At 43.8% G+C, this 12,511-nt stretch overlaps 1 protein-coding gene across 4 annotated transcripts in view; it reads right to left on the bottom strand.

The window, feature by feature from the left end:
* Nucleotides 1-752: 752 nt before the first annotated feature.
* Nucleotides 753-12,511, bottom strand: part of INTS4 (integrator complex subunit 4) — a 60,797-nt gene continuing 49,038 nt past the window's right edge. For 2 of the 4 annotated variants that reach the window (XM_045021066.1, XM_045021058.1), the window contains exons 20-24: nucleotides 5,693-5,852; nucleotides 5,297-5,440; nucleotides 4,349-4,469; nucleotides 2,798-2,987; nucleotides 753-989 (exon numbers count right to left, since the gene is read on the bottom strand). In XM_045021066.1, the coding sequence (XP_044877001.1) occupies nucleotides 977-989; nucleotides 2,798-2,987; nucleotides 4,349-4,469; nucleotides 5,297-5,440; nucleotides 5,693-5,852 (628 nt within the window). In that variant the 3' untranslated portion in view covers nucleotides 753-976. Of the gene's footprint in view, nucleotides 2,988-4,348; nucleotides 4,470-5,296; nucleotides 5,441-5,692; nucleotides 5,853-12,511 lie in introns of all 4 variants that reach the window. The other 2 variants (XR_006580421.1, XM_045021077.1) reach the window with 2 other exon arrangements.

The following is a 12,511-nucleotide window of genomic DNA, read 5'->3' as shown; positions in this document are numbered from 1 at the left end:
ACTACTGGATCTTCATTCTCCCTCTGAAGTTTTATGATTCTCCATATCTGTAGTTTTGCCAATGTCTTTCAGGGCCAGATTTTCAAAGATATTTAGGTGCTTAAAGATGCATATTAGGTGCCTTTTGTATATTCCACTAGGCACCTATCTGCATTCCTAAGTGCTTAAATACCTTTGAAAATCTGGGCCTTGTTCCTTACCAAGATGGGGAAGGGAGGGACGGAAAGGACACTTTGGTCTCATATTTTACATGCCATGTAGCTGACTGTTAACACTAGCCCAACATAAGAATAAGGGATTCTCCATCATGTCATCATCTTCCTTGAGTTAAACAGAACATTTTCATTACAATGCTTAGCGATAAGAAAAGGATGTCCAGTTCTCCCTTTACAATATGACAGTTCCAGAAAGGAGAATCTGATTAATCAATGGTCCTAAACCAGTTGGCTATCCATAGCTCAGAGCTTCTTAGCCCCAGAACAGCAAAAGTAACTTTTTCCCCCTTTGCAAATACAGTGCTCACGCGAGGCATCTCACTAACAACAATGGAACATGATGGTTTATATGAAAAACAGGCAGTAGCTGTCAAAGCTTCCTTCTATTCCCCAACAACAGGCTTCACCCTGACATGAGGACAGCTTTTAGGGTTGATTGGGTAGTTCGCTTTCCATGGCTCATTCAGTTCTTGGATTCTCACTTCTGACTGCCAGCGAGGGTATCGGTTGTGGTGGCTTTTATCATATGGACATAAATTGAATCCAGATTTTTTATTGGGATGACAAACTATACAAATATTGCCAAAGTGTAAAACAAGTGTAAGAACATCTGTCAGGAGGTAGCTCAATACATCAAGAAATTGCCCAGGATTCAGCTTCATAATAAGAGATGTACATCAAACCCTGTCCGCTGGAAACTGAACTTAGGCCGCCACACAGCAGTTAGCTGGTAACTCTGTTGCTACAGATGCAGGCTGTTTTCAAACCAGGGCCCTAAAGGTGAAATATAAAAACAATTTGTAAGAGCAATAATGTTACAAAGTGAGGTTTCATTCAGGAATACCTAACATAGCTGAGTGGCTACAGGCATTTGGTTGAGGAGGCCTCAACTCCTCAAGTGTGCCAGTATCTTAGTCTAAACAAGTAGTGACCTCTCTTTTCATTAGCACAAACCCCTACAGCAATACATGTTCACGCTTATAATAAATAGAAACCGGCTAGATTGGGGTTTTCAGTTTTATTGTAGAAAAGCACACTTAAAGGGAATTTTATGCAAAATTATTTATGCTAATTTGTATGCAAGTGAAAAAGCATTTTTTAGCAATTCAGTTTACTTGCTACAAATACAGATTTTTACAAATAATTTACAAACACAGGCAACATTTGGCTAAGTGCTTCTGGTAAATCCTACCTGCCGTAGCTGGAAATCACAGGAGGCACAGCCCTGTGTTACGGAGAGGTGCAGAGACACTTTCCCAACAGAAGCATCTCTCAGGCAAGTATAACACCTCCCAGAGCATGGGGCAGTAGACATGAGCCAAGAACAACCCTCCTGCTCCTTGACTGAAGGGCTATAAACTGTGCCTGCCCCTTAGGTAAATCTCCATATGCCTTTGATCCCACCCCTTGTGTATCTTCTCAAAAGGATAAGCACAATGTAGCTCAATATCACTTAACTGAGTGTGACCAGCTACTAAAGCAGATCTTAGACTTCCTTTGACTACCAAAACTGATGCAGAGTTGCACAAATTAGAAGGCTAATTATCTAACCATAGCAAGATAAGCTCAGCACAAGATTACAAAAAGAGTTTGCATTATACTGGAACAAAACAGCTATTAACTCTTAAGCCTGTGCCACTAGCTCACATTCTTCATAAGGAGACACACAAAACGAAGTTGAGAAGAAGAGTTTAAGTTCACTGGGTAAATATATATTGCCTCCCTATCATTTTAGGGATAGGAAAGGAAAGTAAGTCACTGATTTTACACGGATGTTGCATAGCTATTACTCTATGTTAGGTAACCAACCTAAGTCTAAGTCTCATTATTGGTGACAGATTTTTTGTTTTAAAACAGACAACACCCCAAAGTTGGCATGGATTAATACCCCATGCAATGCCACTCACTTCAATACGGTGCACAAGGTGTGAGCAGCCCAAGTTATACAACTTTGAGAAGTACCTCCTGCCGGTACCGGCATGACAGCTCTTTAGAGAAGGATTTTTACTGGGCATACAAGGATCAATGCACGAATACACATGCCTAAAACTCTGCCTGATTTAGCATAGTCATAAGACTGTTATACACATCTACATCCTTACTATATATTTGTATAATAAATATTGCCAGCTGTACCTACCACGCACTCAGGAAAAATCTCCCATGGAAGCCACTGGCTGTTTTGCCTAGGCAGGAATTAAGGACTGCAGAATCTGGCCCAGTGAGAATATCAATGGAGGGAATGCCAATCTTAATTAGGAATTGTCTTGTTTTTGTTACTTTGATTTAGAAATGTCTGTGTATTGAATGTAACTATTTGTGTATTCAATGAAACCATTCACAACCATCTGCAAAAACTGGTACATTTTATAAAAATCAACAAGTTTTTCCATAGGGAGTGCCATTTGTTATTTTGTAGCTGTCTTCTTCTGAGGTACCTTTTTTTTTATCATTATTATTATTATTATTATTATTATTAACGGTAACACTGTTTTGGTCTGATTCACTATCTTGAACATAGCAATTTGTTTATATATAACCCAACAATCCCACAAATAAAGTCTGCTAGTGATTGACTTCACCGTCTGGCAGGTTTTGGCATTATATACACTTTGACAGGTTTGCTGAATGGTATGGTTCCCTCAATGCCATATTCAAACGGTGGAAGAGCCTCCATGCTGTCAATCCAGGTGGATTTTGAGAGTCTAGTGGAAGCTTTGCTCCTACTGGAGTTGTACGCCAGTAGTAACCTCACTTCAATCTGACATGGCTCTGAAAAGAAAGAAAGAAAACAAACTGACACAATACACAGTCAGCAGATTGACTGGACAACAAAATACCAAGCAGAAAGTGAATTCTCATATGATTGATCTTGCATTGAGCCCCATATTGCCAGTTGCTGAAGCATGCTGCAAATGAAAAGCCAAGTAATATTGAACATTAATATCAAACCCTCAGATCTCATCAGAGATAAATGCATTTTTATATGGCATAGAGCAGCAGTTCTCAAACAGGGTTCTGGGGCCCCAAGGGGGGCCGTGCACAGGTTTCAGGGTTCCACCAAATAGGTCCAGCGTTAGACTCACGGGAGCCCAGGGCAGAAAGCTGAAGCCCCGCTGTACATAGCTGAAGCCCAGGGGCCCTGAGCCCTGCCACCTGGGGCTGAAGTCGAAGCCTGAGCAACTTAGCTTTGCGGGGTTCCCTGCTTTCCCTAACGCCAGCTGTGGCTTTTATATGCAGAAAACCAGTTGTGGTGGCACTGGTGGGCCGAGGAGTTTTTATAGCATTGCGGGGGGGGTGCTCAGAAAGAAAAAGAGGTTGAGAACCCCTGGCACAGAAGAGCGTAAACATAAATCAGCAGTACATTTACTATGTAGGGTACACACAGTTCCAGAAATTCTGTCATGACCCAGATCAATGAATTACCAGGATCATTTTAACACGACTGACTGCATTTAAATTAGAATAGTAGAACCACAGGGTGAGAAAGGACCGCAAGGATCATCTAGTTTAATCCCCTGCCAAGATGCAGAATTTGTTGTGGCTAAACCATCCAAGACAGATGGCTTTCCAGCCTCCTTTTGAAAACCTCCAGTGAAGGAGCTTCCACAACTTCCCTAGGCATCTGTTCCACTGTCCTTAGGAAGTTTTTCCTGAGATTTAATCTTCCCAGGTACTGATGTCAGGCTGACTGGTCTATAGTTCCCTGGCTCCTCCTTTTCCTCTTTTATGGGCACTATGTTAGCTCTTCTCCTGTCTTCCAGGATCTCAGTAAGTTCTGAGGTCTTGGGCAATGCTCTGTGCTGAGAGGGGTGACCCCAGTTTAGTTTCTGGTGTCTCATTCTAAAGGCTATAAGGTCCATGAGGGTGTTGTGTCAAACAGCAGCCCCTCTGGTTAATTAACAAATAGTATCAGTCTGCCAGAAGAGTGCAAGTACCTGCAGGGTCAAGAGGGTACTAAGGAGATTCCTCAAGGATGTGGAAGCTCAGTGGGAGGAGGAACCTCCAAAAAGGTTCTCTCGTGTGTGTGAGATGCACCCTACGTACCAAACTGCTGAGGTACAATGATGCATTCCTGTTTATAAAGATACAGCAACATTTAAGCATATAAACTCATTCTGATTATTCCTTACCTGTCCAGGCAGTATGAGAAAGGTAAACCTGAGTTATCAATCTGTGTCTTCCAGGACCAGGATTTCGAAAGTCAGCTGGTTTAGGGTGGATTAACTGTGTCTGTCCATCTGGATATAATACCTATGGAAAAAGAGGCAAAATAATCCAACATTTACTATACTTAGAATTTACACATTATGGGAGTACTTTTTTGCTACCATTGGGAAGGCAGAAATGCATAGTGTACCCTGTTGATGAGATTCCATATCCTCTAGTTTTACTGGCTATACACCAGCCATTCAGGACCATGGTATACAAAAAAATATATTGAAGATGATGCTCTCCCCTGCACCAAACACTGGGTAACCATCCAGTAGTGAACACTTTGTAGGGCTATATAATCTACTTAGTACCATTCCATATACATCCTCTTGGCAACATTTAAAAAAAATAATTCCCTTCCTGCAGTTTAGTTACTTATCTCAAAGGAGAGCAATGGGCTTATATCTTTATAGATCCTTGAGAAGAGCCTCTCCTGCTTCCATAATTTCATTCCTCCCACTGGGATGTACAGATATTTCTATTGGCATTTATTAGTTGTTTCTGCTGATGTCCACAATGTGCTAGGTGCTTTTTGAAAATACAAAAGGTGGCACCATCTGAAGAGTCTGCAATCCAAGAGTGCCATGACAGAGTTCCTGACAGACCAGTGTTGTGATCCGACATATCAGACCTGCTGTTCCTAGCTGTTATGTAAGAAGAGATGGGCTCAAACCAAACTCTTACAATCTTTGGGTAAGTGAAGATCTGGACTCTGTGGGTCAGGACAGTCTCTAAACATACTGTTGTGTTTAGCTACACAAAAAAATTCCTATGTATTAAAGTACATAGTTATTTATAATTTAGAAATACTAATATTGCTATGGTGCGCATCACGGTGTTTCCTTTTAGGAAGAATCACTCATTACCTGAACTTTAACTGTGCTCTGAGGGTCCTGCACATGTTCCAGAGTTGCATCGACATCCAATGCCACCACGAGTCCTGATGTAAACCTCAAAGGGTTATCAGACTCGCCAGCAGGTTCAATAATAGTTGCAGTAGCTCTGTGGATCTGGGAGGAAAAGGGAAGAGAGAGAAAACAAACATCTAAGAAAACATGTAAACTTTTAGAAATTCCTGACACTAACTACAAATTATTCAAGCTCCTTAACTTTTTGAGGACAGTCCTGGAAACACTGTGCAATATCTGAAGAAATATCCCTCATGACTAGCCAGCCAAATAGGCCATAAAAGCCTCCTGCTCCACCAGGACAGTTAACCCTGGACCTTGGGGCTCCTCTTCATTCCTCTATGGATTACTGACCTGCTCTGGAAGAGGAAGGTGAAGGAAGGTGCTCTGTCGTAGCGTTGTTTGCAGGATCTTCACCGCTTCTGAAGGCTTGGAGGTCACAAGTCTGGGCATTAAGTCCAGCAGCTTATCCACAAAACTGTCTTGCATATGGGGCAGTTCAGAAATAAAACATCTGTGTGTGTTAAAAATATATTGAACAAAAATCAAATGCTTAATATAGTCACTCAGTGAGACTCTGCTGCTCAGTCCAACCACTTATTCCTTCAGCTTTATCTTATTACCTCTATTGTGACAGTAGAAACATTCTAAAAATATCAGAATAAATGGACAAGTTTCAAGCTCGGTTTCAACATTAGAAAAAATCGCTATGCTTCTCAGAGAAGCTGCCTGAGCCCAGGCAGAGTGGGCTCTAACCTGCCTGTGTGGATCTAATCCAGCTAAGTCATCGCGTGACCTAATACAACTAGATATCCATTTAAACAGTTGCTGGGTAGATACTGCCTGACATTTCACCCTATCAGCAAATGCTCCCTCTTAGGGGAGCTTCTCTGAATGGTCTTTTCTGTCAAGGTGATATGAAATAACCCTAACTACATCAAGGGTGAGCAGTTTGGCTTCCCTTTGGTTGCTAAAAAAGGCAGTTTTCCTAGATAGATATTATACAGAGCATGTATCTAGGGGGCTTAAAAGCAGGCTCCATTAACCAAACTAACACTATATTAAGATTCCATGAAAAGAATGGGGAGGACGGGAAGAGACACATGAATATGGTCCTTAAAAATCTAGTTATTGCAGGACGGTGGGAAAAAATGGTGTGACTCTAAATAGGAGGATGTGCTGATACTGCTGCTAAATGTATCCTTATAGAGTTAATGGATAGCTCTGAATGCTTTATGGATAGCAAATAGTGTAGAATAATAGGAACTGTGCTGCTCAGATAGAGAACCTCTTCTATTTTCCTGCGCAAGTCAGTTTAGTAGAGTCCCTTCTGCTACCCACCAATATGTTCCGGACCTCAGTTGAGCAGCTTCTTTTAATAGTAGTTAACCATGCTGTCAGATGCAACAATGCTAGGCCTGGATGTAGGATCTGACCTCTGTTCTGGGAAATCACATGTGGCAAGACAGTTTATGTTGTCGAGGGGCTGAGTCAAAAGGTTCATTCAGTCTGAATACTGAAACTGCCGGGGTCAAGTTAGTGCTAACATGATTATTACTGTTGAATTGTTTGAGTTTCATAGAATGTCAGGCTTGGAATGGACGTCAGGAGGTCATCTAGTCCAACCCCCTGCTCTAAGCAGGACCAATTCCCAACTAAATCATCCTAGCCAGGGCTTTGTCAAGTCTCACCTGAAAAACCTCTAAGGAAGGAGATTCCACCACCTCCCTAGGTCACCCAATCCAGTGCTTCACCACCCTCCTAGTGAAAGTTTTTCCTAATAGCCAACCTAAAGCTCCCCCACTGCAACTTGAGACCATTACTCCTTGTTCTGTCATCTGCTATCACTGAGAATAGTCTAGATTCATCCTCTTTGGAACCCCCTTTCAGGTAGTTGAAAGCAGCTATCAAATCCCCCCTCATTCTTCTCTTCTGCAGACTAAATAATCTCAATCCCCTCAGCCTCTCCTCATAAATCATGTGCTCCAGCCCCCTAATCATTTTTGTTGCCCTCTGCTGGACTCTTTCCAATTTTTCCACATTTTTCTTGTAGTGTGGGGCCCAAAACTGAACACAGTACTCCAGATGAGGCCTCACCAATGCCGAATAGAGGGGAATGATCACGTCCCTCAATCTGCTGGCAATGCCCCTACTTATACAGCCCAAAATGCCGGTAGCCTTCCTGGCAACAAGGGTACACTGTTGATTCATATCCAGTTTCCTGTCCACTGTAACCCATAGGTCCTTTTCTGCAGAACTGCTGCCTAACCACTTGGTCCCTAGTCTGTAGCAGTGCATGGGATTCTTCTGTCCTAAGTGGAGGACTCTGTACTTGTCCTTGTTGAACCACATCAGATTTCTTTTGACCCAATCCTCTAATTTGTCTAGGTCTCTCTGTATCCTAACCCTACCCTCCAGCGTATCTACCACTCCTCCCAGTTTAGTGTCATCTGCAAACCTTCTGAGGGTGCAGTCCACGCCATCCTCTGGATCATTAATGAAGATACTGAACAAAACCAGCCCCAGGACCGACCCTTGGGGTACTCCGCTTGATACCAGCTGCTAGCTAGACATGGAGCCATTGATCACTACCCGTTGAGCCCGACGATCTAGCCAGCTTTCCTATCCCCTTATAGTCCATTCATCCAGCCCATACTTCTTTAACTTGCTGGCAAGAATACTGTGGGAAACCATATCAAAAGCTTTACTAAAGTCAAGGTATATCACATTCACCACTTTCCCCATTGCCACAGACCCAGTTATCTCCTCATAGAAGGCAATTAGGTTAGTCAGGCATGACTTGCCCTTGCTGAATCCATGCTGACTATTCCTGATCACTTTCCTCTCCTCTAAGCGCTTCAAAATTGATTCCTTGAGGACCTGCTCCATGATTTTTCCAGGGACCGAGGTGAGGCTGACTGGCCTGTAGGCCCCTTGATATTAACAGGATCTTGGAAGCCACAAGTTATTCCTGGAGTCCATGAGATGAGAAAAGCATCTGACAGGGAGCCTGGGCACAGACCTCACCACGAGCAGAATGTTTGGCATTTCTTGTTCCTGTCTGAAGCAAATGGGGCTATTGTTGGGTATCCCCACCTACAGCAGATGCTCTGCAGGATCAATTATATGATGATCCATTAGCAAGGAAGTTCTCCAAGCCTGGTAGATGCATACCTACTGGCATGATTGGTGATGAATGCACCAGTTCTAGAGATTAACAGCTTCTTGGCAGAGATGGCCATGCTCCTCCCTGGCTGTTCGCATAAAGCACTGCTATGTGTTATCTATCATCTGGACTGATCGTCCTTGTAGCATGGGTAGGAATGCCATGCACACTAGACAAATAGCTCTACGTTCTGGAACATTTATGTGCAGATGAGATTCCTTGGCAATCCAGAGACCCTGGCTGAAAGTGACCTAAGGTGAGCTCCCAAAGACAGTATGGAGGCATTTGTAACCAGCATCCTGGTAAGCAGAGTTGGAGAAAACAGTACTCTTTTGCACACCAGCAGAGTGTGTTTCCATCAACTGAATGAGACTATTCCTTGGGGGACCTGCACCCTCAGATGATCTCTGCTGGTAAATATAAAGATTTCAACTACCCTTGCATGAGAGGCATCTGGTATGCTATGTGAAGCAAGTGCAGGAAGCCATGTGATGCAGGTGTCTGAGGCAAATTCTTACTGACATTTGTGGGCAAGCCTGAGATATTCCTTGGTCCTGAATCTCTCCTGTGACACAGAGAAGCCTTTGCCAATATGGTATCTAGCACTGCCCCCCACAAACGCTATTCTCTTGGTCAGCAACAGTGATAATTTTTCTTTGTTGATCCTGAGACCCACTGTGGCGAAAAGATGTAGGATCAGGTGAAAGGAATCAATCATCTGCTGTGGTGACCTTCCTTGAATGAGTCAATTGTCAAAGTACGGATATATCTGGATCTCTTGTCTACTCAGGTGAGCTGCCATCAGGGCCAGCTCCAGACCCCAGCGTGCCAAGCGCGTGCTTGGGGCGGCATGCCGCGGGGGGCGCTCTGCCTGTCGCCGGGAGGGTGGCAGGCGGCTCCCGTGGACCTCCCGCAGGCGTGCCTGTGGAGGGTCCGCTGGTCCTGCGGCTCCGGTGGACCTCCTGCAGGCATGCCTGCGGATGCTCCACCGGAGCCGCGGGACCAGCAGATCCTCCGCAGGCACGTCTGCAGGAGGTCCACCAGAGCCGCGGGACCTGCGACCGCCAGAGTGCCCCCCGCAGCGTGCCGCCGTGCTTGGGGCGGCAAAATTGCTAGAGCCGCCCCTGGCTGCCATGACTGCCAAGCGCTTGATGAATACCCCAGGTGTTGCTGAAAGACCACAGGGCAGAACACTGTACTGGTAGTGGAAAGTGTCCACTTGGAATCTCAGGTATTTTCTGTGTGCTGGATGAACTGATACATGAAAGTATGCATCTTGTATGTAGAGAGCCGCGAACCAGTCTTGGGGATCCAAGGATGGGATTATGGAAGCGACAGCTACCATCCTCAATTTGAAATGATGGATGAACTTGCTGAGACATCTTCAGTTAGCACTGGGTGACAACCCACCTTCTTTGGGACTAGAAAATAATGTGTGTAAAACCCCTCTCCCCTCTAAATTCCAGAAACAACTCTTTCCAGTGCTCTCAGATTTAGACGGGAGCCCACTTCTTGCTGTAACAGTATGTCTTAAGGGGGGCTCCTGAAGAGGAATGGAGAAGAGAGGTGGGGGGCAGGAAGGGTCTGAACTGAATGGAATACCCATATTGATCTCTAAGGCCCAGTGGTCTGAGGTAATTCAATTCCAGGCCCACCTGAAAATAAAGAGGAAGTTGCCAAAAGGGGTGGGAGGTAGGAAAGGGTACAGATCCTCCAAAGGCTCTGAAAAGCTCTTGACAGCAGCATCAGTCTTGCTGCTGTAAGGGGGACACGGGGTGTGCAATAGCAGAGGAAGAGGCAGCAGGCCTTCTACTTCTTCCTCGGTGGCTCTGATGATCTTTGTCAATTATACAGTAGAACCTCAGAGTTACGAACACCTCGGGAATGGTGATTGTCTGGAACTCTGAAACGTTCGTAACTCTGAACAAAACATTATGGTTGTTCTTTCAAAAGTTTACAACTGAACATTGACTTAATAGAGCTCTGAAATTATACTACGTAGAAGAAAAATGCTACATTCCCTTTTTCCCCACCCCTGCCAGTAGTTTACATTTAACACAGTACTATACTTGCTTTTTTGTTTGTTTTTTGTTTTGGTCTCTGCTGCTGCCTGATTGCGTACTTCCGGTTCCAAATGAGGGTTACGGTTGATTGGTCAGTTCGTAACTCTGCTGTTCGTAACTCTGAGGTTTTACTGTAACATGCGGAGGGCCTCTGTCTAGAGTTTTGTTACCCAATATGCTTAGAGGCTGGCATGCAGACTCAAGGAATGAGAGTGATTCTCAAATCTTTCAGAGGCCGCAGGACTTCATCAGTTCTAGCACTGAACTGGTCACAACCTTCAAACAGGAGGTCCTCAGCTGTTGTCTGGACCTCCCTCAGTATTCTAGAAAATAGTAACCATGAAATCCTATGCATGGCAATGAAAGTGGCCATGGAGCATGCTGCAGTATCCGAAGTATCTAATGTTGCCTGCAGTGATATCTGAGCCACCCAATGTACGTCAACTACAAGAGATAACAGTTCCTCCTTATTTTCTTGAGGGAAGTGTTCAGTAAATTGTGATACCTTGTCCCAATTAATGTAATCCTACTTTTGACAAGTACAGCTGGTAATTTGCAATTTGCATCTGCAGGCTCAATGCTGATTATTTTTTCCTCCGAGGTAAATCTAATTTTTTCAGATCATTCTCTTTGAGTCCCTTTTTTTTGGGGGGGGTCCCTGCTATCTGGATTTTTCATGCACAGCTGCTACTACCAAGTCCCACAAACTGGGTGCACATAAAAATATTCAACCACCTCAAGGGATTTGATAGTGCATAGCTGCCTTTTTTGAGGAAGGTGCCATAGATGCCAGGGTGCAGAGAAGTGGACATTGCAGGGGTTCCGTCTTGCAGCCATGGATCGTAAAAAGGAACTGATGGACAGTTGGGATCATTCTGTCTTTATGCCCATGGGTGGGTGGTGGGCAAGGGCATCCAGCATGCAGGCACAACCCCAGTGAATACTGCTGGTCCAAAAAATCTGATCTGGCACATGCACACCAGAAGTGGAATGCATGGGGACAATCACAGATACCACAGTGATCGCCACTTTAAAAGTGAAGAAATAAACTGTCAGCCTATTAGAAGCCAAAAACTGCACAAGATTTTTAAATCCGTTAGCTAATAATGTGAGATGATTATGATCTTGGGGCATTTGCTACAAGCCATAAGAAGCTTTTCAATAATCCATATGGTACATTCATTAAAGAAAATGGGGGGGGGGGGGAAGAGAAGAGAGAAGATATTCTGTTTTCAGACCTGCCCAGTGATTCTCTACTTACATGGTTATATTCTGTTTTTGCTAAGACCCCAATTCTACACGACTGAGCTAATTGAGTTTAATAGGTGCAGGATCGGGCCCTATATGCACAGATCTCATTGGTGGCAATAGGAGCTGCAAAGAAAGCCAGATATCCAAGATGAAACCCACTGTGTAGATTCAGCAAAGAGTCTTGTGGCACCTTATAGACTAACAGACGTTTTGCAGCATGAGCTTTCGTGGGTGAATACCCACTTCGTCAGATGCATGTAGTGGAAATTTCCAGGGGCAGATATATATAAGCAAGCAAGAAGCAGGCTAGAGATAATGAGGTTAGTTCAATCAGGGAGGATGAGGCCCTCTTCTAGCAGCTGAGGTGTGAAAACCAAGAGAGGAGAAACTGTGTAGATTGAGAGCAGAATTTTTCTATACTATGCAACTTTGGATTTTTTTATTTTTTAGAATTACATACATCTTAAAAGCTTAAAATCAGTTTGACACATTCTATTTGAGATTATTATTACATATAACATCAGAGGGGTAGCCCTGTTTGTCTGGATCTGTAAAAAGTGACAAAGAGTCCTGTGGCACCTTATAGACTAACAGACGTATTGGAGCATAAGCTTTCGTGGGTGAGAAAGGATTTTGTATCAATGTTCTTGTGATTTTTTTTTTTTTTAATAGAAAGGGAAAGAGCAATGGGAA

This window comes from Mauremys mutica, chromosome 1 (assembly GCF_020497125.1).
Source record: "Mauremys mutica isolate MM-2020 ecotype Southern chromosome 1, ASM2049712v1, whole genome shotgun sequence".
NCBI lineage: Eukaryota > Metazoa > Chordata > Testudines > Geoemydidae > Mauremys > Mauremys mutica.
Note: the sequence above shows the minus strand (reverse complement) of the source record. Positions and strands in the feature narration are given on the sequence as shown.